General features: G+C 31.1%; 1 protein-coding gene across 1 annotated transcript; it reads right to left on the bottom strand.

The window, feature by feature from the left end:
- Positions 1 to 6651: 6651 nt before the first annotated feature.
- On the bottom strand, positions 6652 to 10088 carry LOC118053026 (probable auxin efflux carrier component 1c). Its single transcript, XM_035064153.2, has 6 exons — positions 8660 to 10088; positions 7870 to 8146; positions 7695 to 7780; positions 7437 to 7594; positions 7262 to 7338; positions 6652 to 6928 (listed from the first exon to the last, which is right to left on the bottom strand). Exons 1-6 carry the CDS (start codon positions 9768 to 9770, stop codon positions 6862 to 6864), a joined length of 1776 nt encoding a protein of 591 aa, XP_034920044.1. The 5' UTR covers positions 9771 to 10088; the 3' UTR covers positions 6652 to 6861.
- Between the last annotated feature and the right edge of the window lie 14569 nt (positions 10089 to 24657).

Here is a 24657-nt window from a genome sequence, read left to right as displayed (position 1 = left end):
GAAAAAAAGGGCATTTTATTTATAGTCGTTTGATTTGACTTATTATGTCGTTTTAGGATAAGGTTATGTGCAAAAGTAGCGGACCCAGCATAAAGGAGGTCTAATGATAATGGGAGCTAGGATATGTGTGGTCTTTAGATTTTGAAACCTTATGGTACCCTTCACATATTTACATGTTCAGTATATTTCTTATTTTATTTCTAATTTCCCTCTTGTGATCTTTATTTTATGGCTAGTTTGTGGTAAATACCGGTAAATTAATCAAATTATATTTATAAAAACCGATTTGAAATTAACCCAACTATATGTTTTTTTTCTGATTTTTTGGTTAATTTTGGTTAAAAACTAAAAAAAAAAAAAGGGTTCAATTTGGTCTTGAATATTCATCAAACCAAGATAAATTAAAGGTCCATTAATTAAATCAAAATTTGTAAAAAATAATCTCATTAAAAGGCCGGTAGATTTATGAATTGCAAACCACATGATAGCAGCATGATCTTAGCTCATTCCTTCTCCAAAAAAAACAGTGATTTTCATCGATGATTAAGAAATTAATTTTATAAAATTAAGCCAATTCTGGAAAAAGGTTTATAAAAATCCTTTTTTCCATGAAGTTATAAGAGGATAACTCAAATTCCATGCTTTAAAAGAAGAGCTATGCAGACCCAAATCCCACTAGCCAGTCCTTAACCATTCGTCTAATGTATGGTCCAATAGTAAATAATAGTCATTAATGTATCTGTAAGATTATCTCAGTACATTATTTTTTTAATATTAATTTTTAAAATCAAAATCTTCGAATTCATTGAAAGGCAGGTAGAATACACCCCCACACCATTAATTAGTTCCCAAATGTTAAAACACTACTCTTCTCGACAATCTTATTTGAAGTGTCTAGTAGGCTGGTGAGTCAACTCAGTAATATATCAATTGTCAATTTAAAATTGTTTTCAAATTAAAACAAATGAATGTTGTACCAATTGATTTAATGAATCAGTCCACGACATAATCAATCTGATTTGATCATGATTTAATGTTTTAAAATAAATATTTTTTTCAAAACAATATTGTTTTAATTTTTTTTTTTAAAAAAATAAATTAAATTAATATTATTTAAATTAATATGATTACTCTAAATTAACTTACCTAACTCATCATGTCTCTTACCTTAAATTGAGTCATGAAAAAGACGGTTCAAGAGTCAATTAATATTTTTGTGTATGTCAGAGCAAGTAAGCTATTACTAATGATTTGCAATATTATTTTTGGTTGGTGCAATTTTATTTTTTTTATTAACGTGTGGATATTCAGATGAGTTTACGTGTATTTTGATTAATTCTACAGATTCTAAAATTAATAATCATATAAGTTTTCAATAACCCTAAAAAGACTTGAACTCATGATCATTAGAAAACAAACTTAAAACCTAACTATCTTAGCTATCCTTCAAAACTGAGTGCAATTTTTACTAATTACAATTGTGGTCAAGAAAAAATGTTATGGCGGTCAAAAGGTTGTTTTTCATCATCATAAAAATAGATCATAGGGCAATTAAAAGGAGAAAATAATCCAGTATTAAAAATAGAAAAACATTATTGGATTCTTCTCTTAGAATACAGAATATCATTGCGAAATTGCAATGATGTTGAGGAAAGGCAAATGAATAAACCATGTCCACTCTTAATGGAAGCTAGGGGATCCAAAGTCCAAGAACAATCCCTTGAACATTATAAAACTCGGTCTTATAAGGTTAGCACAATAATTAATCAATTTATATTGAGTTATTATTTTTTTTATTAAATGATGTTTTTTTAGTTTTTAAAAATAAAATTACATTTTAAGCTAACCTACCCATTTACATCTATCTTAACACTTTGGATCTTTAGCTAAGTAGACTCTAAACTAGGCCTTGTAACCATGGTCCATTTTCATAATGAATTTCATTCTTTAGTAATCCAACTCATGGCTTTGCACACAAGCCTTGACAAGGATATTGGGCAGGCCCATTGCAACTCATCTTGAGGCATGTTTGATGTTTCTTTTGTGAAGATACCAGCTGAAGCCCTAAGGTATCTGGGAAAGGTTTAAATAAAAAGTTAAATTACTTTCCATTTATAAATGCACTTAAATAGACTGAAAGGTATTGTGCAAGTCTTATTATGAGATCTATTCCTATCTTTTTTAATCCGAGAGGAGACTCGAGGATTTTAATATGAGATTTTTTTATAAAAATTAATTTACTAATTTAAGAGGATAATTTTATTGTTAATTTATTAATCCGAAAGGCTGGTATGGAGGTTTATTTAATATCATTTAAGAAAGGATTTAGCTTGAGATAATTTGTGAATTAAGGATAATTTTATTGTTAATTATTTTTTTTTTCAAAAAATAGAAAAAACAAACATGAAATTAAGCATAACGATGAGGTTTTGTCACGGCTAAGAAAAAAACTGCCTCTTAAACTAAATATGAACTATCAATAAAGCCTGATAAGCCAATGAAAAAAATCATTTGATTCGAGCCTTGCAATCAGTTGTTTTTGCTTGAGTAGGCTAATGGGCTTGGACGTCATACAAGTGATTCATTTTTAAAAAATAAAAATACAAATAAATTTAACTTATAGTACATGAACATGAACATTTTTAGAGTTAGGTTACTATATAAAAGTTAAATTCAAAGAGTATTTTTTTTTATTTCATAGTGGAAATGAGACCTCAAACCATTTGCTAAAGTGGCATGGAATATTATTTGAAAGATCGATTTTCTTGAATGGAAAATGCATTAGTTCCTGTTACATTAGTTTTTAACATAAGAAAATTACTGTAATTGATATTCAATTCTCATATGAACTAAACACTTACCTATTTATGTAATTTTAATCTAATGAGTTAAATATTTTATAATTTGTTTAACAAATTTGTAATTGGCTCCCTAGTTCCCTCACTTTGAAAAGTTATTACATAAACTAGGGTTGTTATTTATTCACACTCACAAAGTGGTTAATTAATCAATTTTATAGTATGTCTCATAAAAATATCTATATGAATGGATTAATGCATAATTATTGAATCATATATCGAGTTGTTTAACTCAAAAGATTTTTAAAATATAAAAATAATTAAAGTATGGTTCAGTCATAAATTATCTTGTCGAGCTAACTAAATCAATTCTGAATTGATTTTTTTCAGATCTAATATGGAATCAAAAAGGGATTCAACAAGATACCAAGTTGATTAAAAAGATTGGATTAATGGTGAGTCCACATTATAATTTTTCACTTAATATTGACACCAAAGTTCCTTTCGAGCAGCCTCTCTCCATCCATGGGAGAGTCCACTTATTTTGAAATGAAGGAATGTGGAAGCAAATATCGTAGTCCTCCAATGAGAGGTTGCCTAAGATTTATTTGGAACTTTCGACTTCTTCTCTTTCAAAACATGACCAATCCCTGACCTTCCACTACACTAATTCAAGTAAGCAATTTGTCTACCATCTCCAATTTAAACTAGTAAGTCTTGTTCATATACAAATTTAGGTATTACTGCTATCCAACTTAGCTCATAAAGTTGCTATGCTCACAAATAATGTGAGTAGCACAAAGAACTTGCTTCTTCCTCAAATGTGAGCCACACGCAGGCTTGGTGTTTTTGTATATAATCAAGTGATTTTTTAAATATTGATTCATCTAAAAAAAAACTTCAAATAGGTGTCTCAAGCTCAAAAACCTAAGAAAACCCCACCATCATCATTTTTTTTTTTTTTTTTTGTGCCAACCATGTTAGGGTTTCTAACTTTCTATGTTTCCCATTTCCCGATTATTCAAAAACATGCAGCCAGTCCTTTCACATCAAACCTTCCTCCAACATATTTTCTGGCCATGGTTTCCCCATAAAACTAGCCTTTCACCTGACTTTACAACTGCTTGTAACCTCAAATATCTTTCATAACATTATAAAGGCAAAGGGGGTGGTGTGATTATTCAATATTCCAGGTACACTGATCTTCTGCTTAAGTCACTAAAAAAATGAAAGCAAAAGGGCCAAAACTACGTAAGGCCTTGAGGGATGCTTAGTGGCCATGAAAGTGGAACGCGTGCTGCACAATGTATGGAAGATCATGACAAAGAAAACAAGAAACTGGTTTCATCATTATATTCACTAGGGTCATCTCCAACTTTTCGAACTTTTCAAGCTTCAACTGGTGTGTTCTGAGCCATGAAAATAAAGAAATGAAAAGCTGAACCCACTTGTGATATTAATTAGGGCAAATAAGCTGTGTTGTCTGCTGTGGATGGAGATGGTGTCACTTTGCACACAAAAAAAGAACTTTTAGTAAGTCTCTGCCACTGGCCACATTCTGCAGATTATGAGTAAAAAGGCAAATTGCTGTATTCTCTTTCCCACAATTATTTAATTATAATTCCATAAATTAAGCGCGCTTGGTCTGAGAATTCGGCTTTTGATGAGGTGAAATGATGGAACATCATTTGATCCTCTAATTTTCAATTGGCATGCAGAGATGTAGGTATGGCCATCAGAAAAGGAAATGCAGCAGAAGCTGCGGTGAGTTACAGAAGTGATCCGTTTTTTTAAGTAGTTTATTTGGAGTTTTATTAGTTGTTATCAAACTTGATTTATTAGTATATTTCTGAAATTCAATTGAATATATAAAAATAATATTTTCATTCACCAATTTTTATTTGCTTGCTTTAGACACCAAAACAGAACTTTAAGGAAACATTTAAGAGCAAAATTTAATATTTTTTCCTTTTCCTTTTCTTTTTGTCTTTGAGAATTCTTGGAACTCTGGACTTCAATGACATCTTTCCAGCTTAAAAATGGGCTGTAGGGATCATAATAAAGGAATTGATTCACTTTACAACCCTAAAAATAAAGATCCTTCTTTTGATATCCTTTATTAATTGTAGCATGGTATTTGAAAGAGCATATAAGAAGTATAAATATATAGTATCAACACTATTCCAAGTGCCTTTTGTGTTTGTCATTGCGTTTTAAAAATGTTTTTAAAAAAAAAATAAATTTTTTTATTTTCTATTTTTTTATTTCAAATTAATATATTTTTTTATTTTTCATATCATTTTGATATGTTAATGTTAAAAATGATTTTTAAAAAATAAAAAAAATAATATTTTGAAATGAAAAGCACTTTAAAAAACAACCGCTACCACATAATATGATATGGTATGAATAAAATTATATTTTGATCGATTTTCTATTTAATTAAATAAGGATATAGATTTTGTTTCACTATTTATAATATTATGGTTGAAATCATGCCTGGTGTAAACTATATTTTAAAAATATTTACTTAATTAAAACAATATATTTTTTTTAAATTTATCATTTTCAAATAAGATAATATTATCATAATAACAAAAACGGACTTAACTGAAAAATATTTAAGCAAAAAAACATACTAAAAAATTTCCTCAAATGTTAAAATTAAATATAAGATGTCGGTGGGATTCCAACTATTTGGAAACATGTAGCTTTCAAGAATAAGGAGGTATATATACCTCCATTAGAAAAGTGCTAGGATGTATACCAAAGAGAACTGCTAATATGAAATTTTATTTTCAAACAAATTTAAAATCAATTAATATTATTTTTTTTCAGAAGAATTTAAAGAAACACTTTAAAAGCAACTAAAAATTTCTATAAAATAAGATCTAAATATTGATTTTGTAGAACTTTTCATATCCCGAGTACATATATTTCTTGAGGTGGGAAGAAATTAATTATAAGTTTGGCAGTGTGGTAACGGTTGCTTTTTAAATAATTTTTCGTGCTAAAATACATGTCAATGATATTTTTTTATTTTTTAAAAATCATTTTTGATATCAGCATATCAAAACGATTCAAAAAGTACAAACCACACTCAATTTTAACAAAAAAAAAAAATTCAAAATTTTACAAAACACAGCCCCAAACACTACCTTAAAAAAAGGGTTCCCTGGTTGCCATCCATTAACAAAAATAAATTTAATTCTTGAAAGATGAGTATTCCATGACACCATAGCCCACTTTATTCTTGAGAAAATTTTGATGCCAATGTTGCTTGGCAACACCAGCATTATCATAAAGTAAATGAATAATTAACCTTGCCACCATTGCATAATTAATTAAATAATTAGGGAATCCAGAATCCTTAAAGAAGTGATTAAAGTTTTCTTAAATTCTTGAACTTCTATGTGAATACCACCTATAGAACCAATACATTTATAGCTGCTAGGGCATATTTGGCTGAAAAAGAACGGGAAGCATGAAGATCAAAAGCTTTTAACCATGAAAGGATTATTGCTTTTCTCATTAAAAAAGAAAAAAATACTTTCATGTCACAGAATCAATGGAGAAGTCCTGCCACTTCCAGGAGACAGCCTCACAAGAGACCTTCGGTACCTTTTTAGATCCTTGACCTAAAAGGGAGAGCCCAGAAACCCTTGGCTTCCTTGAGTTTTGGTCCTAGTTGCAGTACACAGGTTTCTGCTGAGCCTTCCATCCAGATTTCCATAACAATCTTCTTTTTTGTAATATTGAAACGGGTTAATAAATAATAAGCAGAGTAGAACAACCTCAAAATACTTGCTTCACTTTCTTTAATCAGAGGAGCAAGGCAAAAAGGCTTTAGAGATGAGAACAAGGCAAAAAGGCTAGTAAGGATTTCTTTCAATTAGACAATTACATATTGTTCCATTTCCTACTCCTAAATCCCTCTCCCTAGTTTCCCTTCAAGTTCATGTTCTGTTAGAGAATGCCCAAAAAATCCCATACGCCAAATGTGTTAGGTACACCTACTTAAATAACTAATCATTGCTCATCAGCTCCAGGGATACCCTCACCTTCAAAGTCCAAGCAAGATATAGTAAACCAGTGTGATTGGCAAAGCAATTAGCATCCCAAATATAACTCTGCAGCACAGGGAAAATCAAGATATAAAAATAACATTAGAGGTCAAAACCATTAATGTGTAAATTGAGGAGCAAACACAGTTCAACAAGTGGTGGAAGCTAAAGCGAGCACGTGCTGATATTCTAGTATTGTGAAACTATCTTGCATTAAGAGCCATGATTATACAAAAGAAAAAAGTAGAACATATTTGCAATGATTACAATGAGCCACTGGTATCCCTAGCGATCCCACGAAAATGAATTATGAACAGGCAGATGAATTTCTTACCAATATTTAAAAAAAAAAAAAAAATGCAGTTCAGACAATTATATTAGAGTTGTAGCAGAATTTACCCAGTGCTCAGTATGTCAGGATGAACATTATATTCCTTTGCAAAGACAAAGGGCACAATCCCTTGTGGAAGAGCTGCCTGAAAATTCAAACACAATGTCAAGGGATATTCAAACAAAAAACCTGTCCATGGTCACATTTGGGGAAAATATTTATCATCTGGTTTCAGGGTTTTACCTGCACTATGGCAATGTGCAGTAGAACTCCTCGTAGTCCAACAGCAAATGAAGCAGCAGCCATGACTGCAGGACCAGTGAGGAATCTAACACTCATGGCAAAGGCAGCAACTGAGTTTCCACAAGCAATAATCCTAGGCTGCAATGCCATGAACAAACCTACAATCCAATGTGATGGTTTTATATAGTCAACAATTGCCAAGACATATCCAGCAAACAAGTCAAGAAATCGTTTGATATAATCTGATTATTAACTTACCAAGACTAAACATGGCCATTCCAAGACCAGCATCGGATAGAATAGATATAGAATGAGCAATTATTTGAGGCATCTTCAAGTCCCACCTGTTATATTGTAAATGTTTTCAGGTAATGCAACAAGATAAAAGTTCTTCACAAAAAAGAATTATGGATTGTATATTTTAGCACCATACTTGAACGAAACAAGAGACCATGTGAGCCCAATTAGACTGGAATAAGTATTGGGATTCCTGATAAGTTTTCTCCACACCATAATGAGAATCAGTCTTGTCACAACGCTAGTAGGAGGCATGGCAGTTGGCTTCGGTTCACCATTAGCAGCACTCTTTGGGTGCAGCTCCGCTGTGGAGCTTGAGGCAAGCTTAGAGAGCACTGGACCGTCACGGTCCACCCCATTAGGTACAGGTCTGTTTCCAAAGCTGAACTCATCTCGACCAAATTCTTCATAATCTATACATCAAAACTGAAACACATCAGTGGCTGAGAAAATGAAATTTACAGACGACTCTGTTTTTTTATAAAGCAAGAAAAAAAAATGCCATAGTACTCTAAACATGAAATGAAAAAGGAATAATTGTGGTTGCATAATACCAGGAAAGTTGCATAACTAGATGTGTTACTAAGATTTACTAGTGATTGAATTATGGAAATAAAAACAAAAATAAAGAAGACACCTTGTTGATGATAAAGGCATCAAGGTTACGCCCTTGCTATAGCAAAGGCAAAATGAAAAGCTACAAAAGATGTAACAAACAAAAAACCAACAAATCCCACTTGACATGACAGAAAAATAAGGTTTCTCCAATCAAAAAAACCACTGACTTTCAAGTATCAACAAGACAAATACACAAGGTTCCAAGGATAAAACCACAACTTTGTGCCAGATATCTTGTAATCACAATCAAGCCATGCAAGAAACCAACAAAATCCAAAAACAAATACTATCAGGGTTAGTGTTTATACCTTTTTGGTTAGCTACCCCACCAAGGTCATTGCCATAATCCCCTCCCCTAAAGACATGTAGGCCACCTTCTGATACTGGTGAAGCGCTTGAACTCCAAACGAACATATGCAAATCCTTGCCATTCTCAGTCCCATTTGCCTTCTTTTTACCCCCGGGAGAAAAGATCCCAGCATTAGGTGGAGTAGGATAAGCGCTTCCATTTGCTCTTGGAACATTACCAAACACCCCAGGCCCTCCACTTTCTTCATCAAATTGCAGGTTACTGAAGTTCGAGTGTCTTGGACTGGCATTGCTTGCATTCTTGCCATTAACCATAGAATAAAAATCAGTATGGTTAAAACTGGAGGCTCTTGGGGTAGGATTCCTAGAAGATTGAAGGGAGTATATCTCTGCGTTGGTTAAATTAGACGGTCTAGGAGTCATTGAAAGGCCCGAGTTGAGACCATGAGACATCCGAGAAAACACGTCTGATCTTGAGCTAGTTGATTTCCTAACAGTAACATGTAACTTCCCATCTTCACCGACTTCAGCATCAGTTTGCAATGGCTCTCTACCATCTAAAGAAAGAATATCAGAGTCAACCCTGAATGATATTATAGAACCAGCAGTATCGGGAAACTGTTCACCAATCAAGATTCTAGCTCCTCTATACTCAAACAAGAACAGCATCAATGTGTACCATATTATGCATTGAAGAACAACTATTTGGACCATTAGACTCCCTGAGTCTTGTCCATACATACCCTTCAACAAAGGGATGCCCATAACAAGAGTGTTTGGGAGAGTAGACAGTGAAAACAAAGTAATGGACCATTCAAGGGAGCCTCTATTGATAACTCTGTTCCAAATAGCTAAGACCACCAAGACTATAATTTTTTGAAGAGTATCTGCTGCAATGAACCTGTAGTTCATAGCATAGGGGTTGTTGCTGGAAATGAAGTGAAAAGAAAGCAAAGGTACAGCGAATAGAGCCACAAATCTGTTGATCCCTGAACATTGGTCAGGGCTAAATATTTTCCACCATTTGACTGAACCATAAGCCAAAATCATGGCCACATAAAGTGGTACCACAGCTGTGAGAACATGGTAAAGGTCTGTGAGACTGATCATTGATTCCTTCTCAAGTTCAGTTTTTAGATAGGTTTTCGGGGTAAAGGAGTGCCCAGATGAGAAATTTGATTGAACAAAAGACCCAGATGAGGTTTTGCAGATTATGCTACAAAGATTGTATGTACCCTTTATAACTTTCCCTCAGGTTTTCCCTCGTTTTCTCGGTTGCCAAACTAGTTATAAACAAAAAAGGAGTCGTCTTTTTCGATAGAGGAAGGGTCTCTATATATCTATGGCCCTGTATTTGAGAGAAAGTGAGGAAAGAGAGATGAGCAGAGCATACTTGTGTGCGTGTGAACTGAGAAAGGAAAAGGACTCGTAAACAGCATCTTTCAGAGAAAAAGAGGGGGGAGTTAAAAACAGACCTTAATAAAAAAAACAAAAATATATATATAGTTTTTAAACCTGGATCAGTAGATAAATTCAATATCTGGGTTTTAAATTTTAACTAATCATCTAGTTATTATTCAGATTAATTTTTTTAAAAAAATAAAATTATATTATTTTTAATAAAAAAACAAAAAAAAAATCAATGAATTACAACTAAATAATATTATTATTTTTTTTTTTTTTTTTAACCTGACTTTAATTTTGAATTGACTCGCTAAATAGACTGAATTTCAACTATACAAAAATAACCTCACGCAACCATTTTTATTTTTTGTTTTCTTTCTTAGTAATAATTTTTCATTTATTTTGTTCAAAGATATTTAGTTTTTCGCTCAATTGTGCACAATATTACCTTTTTTTGGTGGAAACAAAATATAATGTCAAGTTTCGAGTCCTAGGATATGTTTTAGAAAGAGATTTGTAAAGTATTTTTTATTTAAAAATATATATTAAAATAATATTTTTTATTTTTTGTAATTATTTTTAAAAATAATTTTATTTTTTATATTAATATATTAAAATGATTTTAAAATATAATAATTTAAAACTAAAAAATTACTTTAAAAATACTTCAAAAAGACCACTATTTTTGTTTAATACAACCTGCTAATGCATCTCAAAAAACATCTAAAAAAATGCTTTTAATTTAACAAATGGTGTTTTAACATAAGTGTATTCTTTTTTTTTTAATATAAGGTAGTATTTAGGATTGTGGTAATGATTTTTTTAAAATGTATTTTTATTTTGAAATGTATTAAGATAATTTTTTTATTTTAAAAATTTTATTTTTGACATGAAAACGATATAAAATTATTAAAAAATAATTTAAATAATTTAAAAATAAAAAAAAATACACTCAAAAGTATAAATAGTATAATATATTTTTTTATCCATCGAGTATGATTAGTGGTAAGTCTATCTATATATCGAGGTGTATATTGCCTAGAAGGGAAGTGCGACAAATACACATGCAAAAGGGACCATTATTCACCTTGTCTATGTTTACATAATCTTGCCTTTCTTTTTTACTTTTCTTTTCAGCCTTTTATTACGATTAATTGGAGTTTTTAAATTATGTCAGGTGCGAGGCAGTTCAAGATCTGAGTTATTTTTAATTTTTAACTTTTTATATAAATCAGTATAACATTATTTTTATTAAAAACAAAGTAGTTAATAAATTATTAGGTCAACTCGGTCATCTAAATTATTATTTTTTAATATTTTCTCAATCCATCACTATAAAAATTAATACGATGTCAAATACACACTTCCCCAAATTAGTAGAAATGTTGTTTGACATGGTATAGACATTGAATTTACGTGTCATTGACTAGGAGGAGTAGTTGTAATCTTCTCTTAGAGAACTACAAAAGTCCATTTGTGTGCCCCATTCATGCTTAATTGTAAATGATTTCCCATTGTTCTGCTTGATGATTTTACTGTTTTTTTTTTAATTATTGTTATTATAAGGACGATGACTTCATGATGTTGGTTGAGAAGAAAACCTTGTCGTGTTCAAACATAAAGCAATTATCTTTGCATTGCAATTATTGTGTGTTTGGTACGTGATGTATAGTATTTAATAAAAATATATTTTATTTAAAAATATATTAAAATATTTGTTATTTTAATATCAACGCATTTACATATTTTAAAAAATTTAATTTAATATTTTATTTTTCATCACTTATGTAATTGGTTAGCTAGAAAAACAAAAAAAAAAAACATAAAAATGAGAGAGATAATGTTAAATGAACTCGTCAAAAATAATAAGAAGGATATATACCCTCTCCTTTTCAAAAATTATTTTTTTAATTTCCTCTCTTTTGTTTTTCTTTTTCTTTTTTCTTTTTTCTTTTTTCATGTACATTGCCTTTTTCATCAAATATAGTAAATGTAAGTGTAACTATCACAACTCTTGACAAACAAAAATGCTCCAATTCTTCACTATATCTTTTGTTGAATAAGTGTTTGTCTGTAATGTGGTGGTATGTGATATATTTTGAAAAAAAAAAATTAAAATAATATTTAAAAAAAAAATTATTTTTTACATCAACATATTAGGATCATAAAAAACATTTAAAAATCATTAATTTTATGATTTTTCAAATGGAAAAATAATTTGAAAAGTCTAAACTCATACGGATACAACAAATTAGGACATAACTTGTATAATTTAATAATGGCAAGTACCAAATTTAAACAAGAAATGGAAATCACTACGGATAATCCTGTTTTTTCTTATTTTATACAACTAAGGTAGATATAAAAAGTCATGGAAACATTAATTATAAGGAGTCCATCCCAGCTAGATTCAGAAGGTCTTGTTGGAACATAAGAGGCACCGATCTAGCATTCCTAAAAAGGCACCGAGTTACTTATTTAATTTATTAGGTTTTAAGTTTGTATTTTAAGAATTATAAATTTAAATTTTTTTAGAGTTATTATAAATTTATATAATCGTTAATTTCAGGGTTTATAAAATTAATTGAGGTGCATACAAGTTGAATCAGACACTCACATTAATTTAAAAAAAAAATGAGTTTTAGAAATGTGATTAAAACTATCAAAAACAATTTGTATTTTTGAGTTCTTATTTTACATTTAAAAAAAAATTGTGATTATTTAAATTAATTCAGAAACTGTACACCATTTTGTAATTCTTCAATCTCAATACGTAATAAAGGGATGAAACAAGATCGGATGTTGAGGGCATTGCATTCCAAGAACTTACATTTTAGTTCTCAGATTTTGGATTTTTCTTAACACAATCTTCGAGTTAAGGATTATCCAAGAGAAATACATGTTTCTCAAAATCGAAAATTTTGCGATTATATTTTTTTATATCCATGACTTTTCAATTTATTATTTTATTATTTTATTTTTTAATTCAATCTAATTTTCCCAAGCTAGCACCCCCAACTCATTAGAATTGTGACTTTGTCCCTCGTGTAATTGCCTGACATCACAAGATTTCATAGAAGATCCACTCAATGACAACGATATCAAGAAATTACGAAAGAAAGCATGAAAACAATACAATATAGTCCATAAAGCGTACTACATAAGTGAAAATTAACCTTTTCAATAATTCCATCAATCAATCCAGCAAATAACTGTTTAGTAATTATCAATCGAAATTACAAAAGCCAAGCATGTGTTTACTAAAAGCTAAGGAATCTAAAAGGAGTAAAAGTATAGATTAACCTCTAAAACCTTTATGTACTTTTAATCCCAATTGTACTTCCCATTTAATCACGCAACCGTTCAATTTCATAACTATCAAACATACCTCGGTTTATCAAGTTCATTCTATTAAAATATTTATAATATATAACTTAATTATAATAAGGTTTTAATTTAAATCTTCAACCAAGTCTGAGGAATCTGACTAATTGATAAATTACCTATCTAAACCTGATCAAATCAATATTAAATAATTTTAAAAATAAAATGATGTTGTTTTGATAAAACACAATTAAACTGTAACATCCTACATTAGCGGGTGAGAATTTGATAGATGGCCTTATTAATAGTGTTGGTTGCTAACATGTTGTACATGTTTTGAGGTGTCAGGCTTAGAAGTGAGCTCGTTTTATCAAAAACAAAACCGTGAGAGTGATAAGGCCCAAAACGAACAATATACAGCATGTTGGGCCGGGCTGTTACATAAACTGAGTTGTATTTAGGCTAGACCTTGAATTGGACCTGACAACCATGCTTAATCCCTCCAACAAGGTATTAAAATTAAACTATAAAAAATGGCTTTTATTGGACTTCCTGATTTCTCTAGTAGTAACTCAATTCCTAGGTAAAACATGGACAAATAATTCTTATGTCAAAACAAATAAACTTGAATAAATATGGTGGATATTTTATGACTAAAAACAAAAACACATTAGTATAAAGAGTGAAAAGAGTCCAATGGTAGTAAACACAATTCATTGTGGCATGGCATGAGAGGGGAAAGGGACATAAAAAATGAAAGGAACACGTCAACAAAAACAAAAGAGGAAGAAATCATAAAAAAAAGAGCATAAACCCTCAAATGCAGGAATGATTACAGCATCCCAGTAGGGAATTTGAATCCCACAACACCATGTGTTACACTTGCTGACCTTTATCATTGTTGTTTATGTTTAAGAAAAAGTTATGGGCCTAATTTCCCCCCTTTTTTTAAAAAAAAAAATTTGTGTTCAAATTCATTTTAAATTGAATGGTTTTCAATTGAATCTTTTATTTCACTGATTTTAAGAAAATCATCTACAAGATTAATGCATTTAGTAGCCATCATTGGTCATCATTGCCACCCACATTATACATTTAAAGGTATATTAAACACTTTTTTCTCTATCAAATTGATGTAATTTGTTTTAATTTGATTCCATACAACGTTAGGGTTTTGAATTAAGGATTTTTAAAAAATTTATAATTTTTTTGTAACTAGGCTAATTATATATAATTTGAGTTAGTTATTAGGTTATTTTATAAAATAATCAATGATTTTGGGTAGTTGTTAATTGTGAGTTAACAAAATTGTTTTTGTTATAGTTAGTGTTGATTTAGATTAAATTATGAATTATACTGAATTTGGTATAAAATAAGATGATTATCTGTGAAATACATGAATTGGGTTGATAATTTTGTTATTGTAGTGAAATTCAGGTGTTCTTCGATTAACTTTAAGAATTCAGGTTTTAGCCGATTATGTTATCGTTATGATTTTATTGATAAATTATGCATTTTGATTAACTCCAAGATATTAATAAATTAAATTTTTTTTTTGTTGTGTTGTTTGACAGACTGTCTGTCAATCTAGAAATATTATGCTTATATGGTAATACCATTGTCAATACCAACAATGGTGTTACTTATAATAAAGGAAGCCATGAATTTCTAACTATTGTATTATAAATGTCCCTTGATAAGTTATCTAGAATGTTATGTGACTGGCCTAATTAGAATATATTTGAAATAGAAGTTGAAATTACTTAGGAGATATTGCAAACCATGATCAGTCAAGCTCGTTATGTCAGTGCACCAACATGTAGTAATGAAAGCATGAATTCAATGTTTGGGTTTGCGAGGATTAATGAGATTAATATGCTATAGGTCTATTTGAATGGTATACTTAGATGAAGAAATCCCTCTGGTATAGAGTTGACTCGGTTTTCAAGCAACTCTCAGAGAACCATATAAGCATCATGAGCAATTGGTCCATTTAGGCTAGGTGATAATGCAAAGATACAAATATTGGTACAATAAATTGTTAATATAAAACCTTAATTAGATATGACACATGCTCCATATTGCCATGAATAATTTGAACCAAGTAACGATGAAGATGATTATTACATTGATAGAGTTAAGGTCGATGTGGAAGATGAAAAAAATAGAAAAGATGGGGATGCTGAGTTGGTTGAGCTTGTTAATCAATACATGACTCCTCTTCCTCATGAATTCAAAGTTATGAGTGTGGATAGCCAATACGGATGCAATGACTATACTAATAGTAATAGGCATTTGTGCTTATCAATAGATGAATTGGAGATTGAAAAAAAAAATCAAAGACATGTTTGGATATATTATTATAGTTAAACAGCATATAAAGAATTCATTGCAGTTTAATGTCCATCGTTCAACTAAAACTTATATTTAGTTGCAATGTGTTTAAGAACCAATTTGTAGATGATATTGGCGTAAGGGAGTGTCACCAAAGGTCTAATTAATGGAAAAATTTTAAAATTAAAAAGGACAACACATATGGCAAAACCCTCTTGTTTTGCAACACCATCGTTAGATTGACTAAAGTTTCATTGCTAAGGTGATGTCAACAATTATAAAAAGGGATATAAGTACAAGTGTCTCAGCGATTCAAGGTATTATGGAGAGCGATTATAAGCATGAAATCTCATATTGAAAGGCATGAATGGCTAAGCAAAAAATATTGGAGGGTTGTTTGGCACACATAAAAAGTCATTTCAAAACCTGCATAGAATTACTATCTATCAAGGATTCAAATCCAAGAAGAAATATCATTTAGGATCATAAAATGATCAATGGAAATTTGGCAACATTTGTGAGAACATTTTAGGCATTTAATACTTCAATTGATGGGTTTTAATATTGACATCCTCTAATTAATATTGATGACACTCACCTTTATGAAAAGTACATGACAAAGTTATTGGTTGTGGTTGTTTATGACGCGAACAATAAAGTTTATATGTTGTGTTTAGTTATTATCGAAGAAGAGACAAACAGTAATTGAAGTTGTTTTTTAGATTTACTTCTTCAATATGTAATCGGTGGTTGCATAGGGTTGCATAGTATATCATATAAACATGTGGCAATTAAGAATTTCATGGCACATATGTTTCTCGAGTCTATTAGATATCATTAATATTGTTCACAATACTTTGTTTGTAACTTCAGCACTAAGTTTAGAAATGTTGCCTTGAAAAATATGTTGCATGGGATATGTACAAATCCTTTAAAACAGGAGTTTGCCATTTTATACAAGGATATGATGGGGACTGGTGATGTGATTAGAGTATGGATGGAAGTTGAACATAGAGAAAAACAGGCACTATTGGAGCAGCGCCTGATGATTGATGTAAATATCTGCATGAGATGGTATGTGTCCATTATGCGTTATTTTATTACACCTATTTGGTTGTTTTTTTCGAGAAGTCCATAAAATTCAATGCATTATACGCTTCGATGTTAAAGACATATATGATAGGTATGTAATATTATTTTACATGTAACATTTATTAAATATTGTTAATGTTATTGTATATGATGGCTTCTAATTAGTTTTTAATGTATGTAAATAGATTTATTACTTAGTACGAGAGGCTTCAATGACTATCCGTGAAGGCGTCAATAAGATGAGATGTGTTGTGGTCAACACTGCCCTCAATTCATGTCGTGCTGGGCTTCAAGAGGCTCGGGTGGCGAAACGTCTTTAAGTGGTATTAGGGAAAGTTGAGATTGTTTATCATAAAAGTGTTTAGGATGTTGGTTTGCCCATAAGCATCCTAGGCCCATCCATGAGTATCCTAGTTTCATCTACAAGCTGAGGTGATATTAGTCTTTCCCACCCTTGCATTGATGTTACAAACTCATCCTCGAGTTAAACGAGTTAAAGTAATGCTTTAGACCTATCCACGAGTGCTCCAGACCCTTCCATGAGCTAGAATAATTATTAGATATAGTTACATGTTATTATATGTTATGAGAATTATGAATAAATACATTTTAATAAAGCATCATGTTATGTTAATTGTCAGTTAAATTTTATTAGTTATAATTAAAAATGTTATGCATTACCTATGTAAATTGTATTTTAATATTAAAAAACTGATTATTTAAATTATACTGGTTATGATATTTTTGAACATGGAGTTAATAAGAAAAGAAATTCTTCCAAAATATCTCTTTGTCATGGAGATCTGAAGGGTTAGTTTTGCAGGAGGCGATGATTTGATTTCACTGCCCCCACAGCCGCCGGGCATTCAAACTGAACTAGCGAGTACCTAGGGCTCCGGCTGCAGTTTCATAGATAAACATTCCATATCATGTGTAGTCACGATCACATTTCTATCCCGAACTTGTTGAAAGCATTCCATTAATTTAGTCCATCTTTATACAGGCAGGGTTCTATAGAAAACTATTCACTATAATAAGAACCTCATATTCAAAGTTGGGCAGATATCTAATCACAGTGGTAACTTGGTGAACAGAATCCATTCTTTTAAGCATTTCTGAATGCGAATATAGAAAAGCAAGTCTGGAAGGGCGGTGCAATGGATTTGGATTCATTAGGGCAACAAAAAAAAGAGTTAAAAAAGACGAGGCACATTCTTGTTATTTTAGCACACAAAAAGGTAAAAATACAGGTGATGTTCTAAAGCAACAAAGGAGATAAGAGGTCCCTAAAGTTCCACTGAATAATATACGAGAACCCACCTGAAGATGTTACATGCAATATTTCTCCCACAAAAACTATATCTTAGCCCATGAAATTAAATCAAAGTGGTCCAGGCTCCAAGCTTTCATTTTCATGGTAAGCAGACCAGGCATCGAGCATGTATTTCGTCACCATTAGCCTGAATCACCGGAAAATCTCCTTTTAGAAGCTTTAATCAACCAGGCTGATTTCCCATTGCATGGCTGCGTAGTGCGATTCAACTTTTGTGAGGAAACTCCGGGCACGATCAAAGAAGAACAATGTTTCGCCACCTTTTTTTTTTTTTTTTTTTTGCGGGTTTGAGAGAGCGATGGTCGTCTAGAACCACTAGTGATTTTGCGGCTGGTTTGGGTTGAAACTTGGAACAGAATTAGGTTCTTTGCATGCAAGCCCATGATAATATTTCTTGACTTGTTTGCCCAAATGGAAATTATTTTAATTTCTTCAACCTTTTCCGACAACGATGGTAGCGTTTTTTGAGTCATCTGATAAGGAGGGAGGGAGGCTTTGAAATTTCAGTGCAAAATGCCAAAATCAAGTGGTTACTTTACTCACTTTAGCTCTGTTCCTAGAGAAACAAACAAGGGTTGCTTTCGCCTTGCCAATAACCACTAATCGTCATCGGATTATTCATCATTGTCCTAACTGCAATGCCTGCAATTGGCTGCCAGATTGATCTGCTTTTGCATGCTTTATTTTCTGTATCTTTGACCTTTTTAAGGGGTTGTTTTGGCGACAGTGGGACAGTTCTTGGAGCTTTGCGGGGACAGGAGAGCTTCGAAAATGCCAAATGCTCTTGAAAAATTTCAATATAGTTTGGCACCGAAGTTGTTAGTTTAAGTGCAGACTAATTATTGGATTCAAGCTCCAATTATTCGACTCATTTTTGGGTGCATGCCCTCAAGGTTGGTTTGAGTCAACTAATTTTAAGTTTTTTAAAGCTTAGAACAATATAGTTTTAAAAATAAAATTTTAGAGTTCAGATAAAAATTTGATATGACCGCTAGCTTGCAACTATGAATTAAATTTCTTAAAAAAAATTGGCTCCCTTTAAATATAAGAATTATTAAATCAGCTCTCGATTGTTGAGCCCCTTTTATTTTGATCAAAGCTATTTTATCTTTTTTTATTAATCTAGTAGAGTTTGAATTGAATTTATAAGTTATTAAAAACTTGATTATATCAACTAAAATTTATAAAGTTAATATCTAATTCAACTCAATAAGAAATTCAACCCGGATTATTTTATGTGAAGGGTTTGGTATAAGATAGGTTATATAACCGCTAAATTATTGGTTCACATTACATTACGAGTTTAATCAATTTTATTTTTATGTAAAAAAAATATATAAGTATTGCTAGTATTTTTTTTAATATAAAAAAAATCAAAATTATATATGTATTGATCCAATATGATTTGATTGACTTGATAAGTTCAGAAAACAATTTGAATGACAAGTGAAACCATAATTTAACTCAAAATAATTTTTTAATATGAACTTTTTTCTATAAATATTAAGATGATAACATATTTAATTGATTTAAGTTAGATTTATAATTTATAGATCGGATCATAAGATAACAATAATCTAATATAAAATAAATTAAAATAAATTATTAAGCTTAGTAAATATTAAATTGAAAGAAAAAATTTGAAAAAACCAAACACGAAGTCCGTACAAATCTTTGATATAGCGTGAGGTTAAGCTATAATTAAAAGCGCGTGATGATATTGTGTCCTCTGAAATGATAACTACTCTCAAACGACCAGAATTACAGACTAGTTATTACTCTCTGTCGCTTTCCTCCAGCCGCAGACGGCGCAGCTGTCAAGAAAGACAGCAAATCCAAAGCAGGAAAAGCTTCATAGCAGCAATTATCACTTCCCCGCCACTCTCCTGCAAGTAACCAGAGGATAATACTCCCTTCTTTACTGGCTGGTTTCACGATAAAGACAACATGGGTTATTTGCCGCTTGTTTTATTCCATGCCCTGGCAAGAAAACATGAAAACAACACGCTTCGGCAGTGAAGAAAGAGAGCTAAAAGCAATATCTCGGTGAGAAAGAGAGAGGTTTTTCAGTGTTCTTAAAGGAACTTTTAATGGATGGGATTTTGTCCATGGCGTCTGGCAAATCTTTAATCTGTCAATTCTGTCTGTAAAATTCTTGAAAATGACAACTTTTGTGATTCTTTCTTCCAGTTTTTTGTTCCCAAGGTCTAGTCTCTGGTTTAGCATGGCCCCTCGTTTTTTCCCCGTACGACACCTGTTTGCTGAACAAAATGAGCTCCCATTTTATTTCTCAAATTTCAGCCCATGTTTTTTAGTTAAATAATTGAAATCACATTATTTTAAATAAAAATAATGGATTCAAGTTGATCATATAACCTACAAGTTAAATCCACGTATTCTAGATCAATTTGGATCCTTAATTAGATTTTACAGTTATGATGTTTATATTATTAATACCTTATTCTGGAATTTCTTCCTCTCCACATTTTGTGTTCAAATCCTCGTTCGGGCTACTTTTATTTGAAGGGATAAAATGAACATGCTCCGTGTTCGAAAACTTGTTACTTAAAGATTGAATTTCAATACAAGAAGTGAAAATATTTAAGAGAAAATCAAGAAATTTAAAAATAATTAGAAAAGAATAACACAAAATCAAATAAATTGATGTAATAAACGGCTGTAGATTAAAAAAAATTATAAATTATTTTTTGTTTTGTTTTTTAATATTAGTGTTTGAACTAGCTTACCTGTATTCTAAAAATTAATAATTATATAAGTTTTTAGTGACCGAGATTTTTAAGATTCAAACTAATAATTTTTAAAAATTAAAATTTAAAACTTGATTAGTAATGCTATATCTCTTATGATTAATTTAATGTAGTCTTTCATACAAGATAATGAAACATTACATTAAAGTGACGTCGTCTGAAAGAGCATTGGCAGACGGCACCATTTTGGATGCTTGTTGCCGGGATTTGTGGCACTCCCAAATCTCCGACAATCTGCTACATTAACTCCACAATTTTCAACCTCCACAAACTAAAGTAAGGCAAGCAAGCCACTTGGCTTTGGTTTTGCCGTTTCATCATGCCTTAGCAGCCACTTTCTACCCTAGGGATTTAGGTTCTTCGCTCTCTCTCTCCTTGGGCTACAAGGAAGAGCCTGCCTAGTGAGCAGAGCAAGTGCCCTTCCTCATAACTCACGATGCTGCTGGCAGTGCCACCTGCCTAGTTAGGGCAGCTCTAACGGAGTAGATAAATGGAAAGCCAAACTTCATTTACTGCTTCTTTTTCACTATTTGTATTCCAACCGGCATACTAAATGGAAAGCCAAAATAATTATTTATGCTCTCAATAGTCATTTTTATATTTAACGGTAGAAATTGTCAAAATAGCCAGCGGCTATCTTTATAGCTCTTTTTTCTTTTAAATATAGAAAATTTTTTTCTATAAATATATAAAAAAAAACTTGTAATTTTAAATTTTTGTATTGTGCCCACTCTTCTCTCAAATTTAAAAATTAAATGGTGGCGGTTATTTTTTCAAAGCATGAATTTAAATTTATTTTTAAAAATTAAATTTTTAATAGTAATATATAAAACTAAAAATTAAAAATATTCATATAAATAAATTTTAAATTTAATTTTAAATTATATCTTTTTAACTTTCATATTATTTCATTAAATTTTATATTATTTTTATAAATTACTAATATTAATTATATAATTAATAACATCATAATTATATTATATATAAAATATCTAAATTAGTTACATAATTATATAAAAATGAATTTAACATGAAATATATTAAAATATAAATGGTTTTTTTAATGGCTTTTTACCATTGGAATGCATATAATCAAAAAAGCTATTTTATCAATTTAACTTCTTAATTTGGCTTTTTGCATTAGAGATGCTCTTACACCCATCAAAGATATAAAATTATTACTAACATTTTGTTCTATTCACTTTCAACATATTAAAATATTATTGTCGTGCCATATCGAACCGAGATTCAACTGAAGACTTTAAGAACCCGTTTGGTAACGTGGAAGAGTCCACGTTTCCAGCGTTTGGTTGATGCAACCTGTTTGGTTCAACTGTAACCACCGTTTTATAACTCCATGGGGCCCACAGAAATTGAGTTTCAAACGCAGGGTAAACAAAAGCACATCTCACATGCTTTTTACCGTTGCTGCTGTTCAGAAAACGCAGCAAACTTTTACCAAAAAATTAATTTCACACCAAAAAATTAAATTCCACCCTATCTGCCCTCAACTACACACCATCGTCTCCCCTCTTCTGCAATATTCGTCCCTGAGCTCCGATCCACAGCTATCCTCTTCTCAAAAAATTAGTTCTCCTCCTCGCCACAAACACACCCAAAAAACACACCCACACACTCGTTCTCAAGACAAAAGGTAAAAGAGAGACAGAGAGACAAGGAGAGAGTTGGGCTTCTTCCTCATCATCTCTCTTGGCTGCGAGGGAGAGAGACAGTTTACTGCTGTTGTAAACAAGGTTAGACATCACTTAATCCTGCTTTTGTTTGATTGATTGTGATGTGTCGTCCATTCTCTAACAAAGACACCGAATTTGTTGTTAGCCGACTGTAAATCAAGCCCATCTGCCACCGATCTGCTGTCGTGAGGAACTCATCTCGCGTTTGAAGAAGACATGCACTGACCCAGGTAATTTTATTCCCACTTGACCTAAAAAAATTTTTAGATCATTTTGTATCATCTTAAACTAACTGTTTTCCCTAACAAAAATTATCTCTTCCTGTGACTTTTTATTTGCAGAACCAACGAGATCATCGAAATATTATCTTCCTGGAAAGCTGAAGCAGAAGCATCTTACGAAGCTCATTCTCGGTTGCACACGAAATTACCAGGTTAGTTGCTCTGTATTGGTTCAACAATTACTGTATCTGTCTCATTGGAAATTTTGCATGTGATTGTGGTTCTGCGTTGTGTTAAAATTTGACATGTGAATATTTGCTTACACTTTTATGCATACATAAGCACAAATACATTTGATATCCTGTTGGTTTTGATGTGGGTTTTTTTTTTAAATGGAGCTACCCGGTCATTATCTTCATTGTCTCTACTAAAATTCAATTTTAATCTCTTCTGTCATGCATTACTTTATTTTTCTCCAGGTTTTGTTTGTTTTTTTCAAATTACTTGTGTTTACGAAATGTGTCATGTTCCTAAACTAATATATATTGTCAAAATTAACATAAGGATCTATTTTTTATTAACAAAAAATAGTTTTAGGTACTCAAATTAAAAAAATAAATTCATGGATTAAGTTTAGTTTGGCTCAAATTCAGTATATATAATATATTTTTTAATTTAGCCAACTTACTATTTTAGATTCCATTATTTAGGAGTTATAGTCTCTTTTGCTGTAGTTTTTAGACTAAAAACCGAGTTGACTATTTATTGAATCTCTTATCACTATTTTTTTTTTTTCTTGTCACCAAACACAATTGAGATACAGTCTTATCTGTTGTTAGTTAGATTTCCTTCCGAATTGAATTTGTTTTGAAGCTGAAATTCAATTCTATTTTTTGATGCAACCAAGTGCTCTTACTGGCAGTTGCAGTCCCTGAGTGCCTGCCTCAATGCTATGCTTCTATGGATCATACACATAGATTTCAAGTATTATCTTGTGTGTTCTCTGCAATTAGCATTACTAGAATGATTATTTGTGTTCAACATAGTTTTCACTTGGCATGACCTAAAAAGTGTGTAGATTATGATATCTTATTGTAAAGCACAACTAGTTCAATTATACTTCCTCTGCATCCAGCATTAAGAATTTGGAGGTATGCTTTATGGTTACAATTCATTTGCACTATCTCCACAAATACATTAATTTCATGAGTTTGAGTGTTTTTTTTTATTATTATTAATATGTCAAGTACATGTAGAATTTAGAAGTAATCATCTTCAACTTTGATACAATTATTGTAGTTCTGTACTGAATAATGCTCTTACTATCAAGTCAGAATCCAAAATACAATAGGAAGGAAAGTTTTGGTTTATTGCTCCACAAAAACCTGTCTCTTTTGCTTGTCCCTTCTACTTTTGGTCTCTTTAAGTCATAGCTACTTACGATTTATTTTTATCCTCACTTTTAAAGGAAATGCCTTTTTTATTAGAGGAATTTACACTTTGTATTAATGGTGTCTGAACTGGTGGTGAAAAACAGTTCAATTTGTTAGTAAAAGAGGCTGCAACTTTCAGGATGAAGGCAACCCTGTTTTTGTTCCCATTTCTTTTAGTTTAATCAAAATGATGTATTTTCTTTTTATAGCTCATGCATATCATACGAGCTGTGGTAATTTTGTCATTAACATTTTATTTAGATTTCATACATGACTCTCATGTCCAAAATCTGTCATTTTGGATGACAAGGTTTCACATAATTAGGGATGTGGGGATCAATTGTAGACTAATCTCACCCTCTTATATGTACACAAATTAGGCAAAAACGAGAAC

The sequence above is a fragment of the Populus alba genome, chromosome 6 (genome assembly GCF_005239225.2).
Source record: "Populus alba chromosome 6, ASM523922v2, whole genome shotgun sequence".
Classification (NCBI taxonomy): Eukaryota; Viridiplantae; Streptophyta; class Magnoliopsida; order Malpighiales; family Salicaceae; genus Populus; species Populus alba.
The sequence above is the reverse complement of the archived record's forward strand: the minus strand, read 5'-3'. Positions and strand labels throughout refer to the sequence as shown.

Bases quoted from the DNA above. Each gene is read 5' to 3' on its own strand.
- LOC118053026 (XM_035064153.2), bottom strand. From the start codon at position 9,770: ATGATCAGTCTCACAGACCTTTACCATGTTCTCACAGCTGTGGTACCA. The intron at 8,147-8,659 runs GTATAAACACTA...TTTGATGTATAG, and splicing joins TGGGGTAGCTAACCAAAAAG to ATTATGAAGAATTTGGTCGA. The intron at 7,781-7,869 runs GTATGGTGCTAA...ACAATATAACAG, and splicing joins TGGTCTCTTGTTTCGTTCAA to GTGGGACTTGAAGATGCCTC.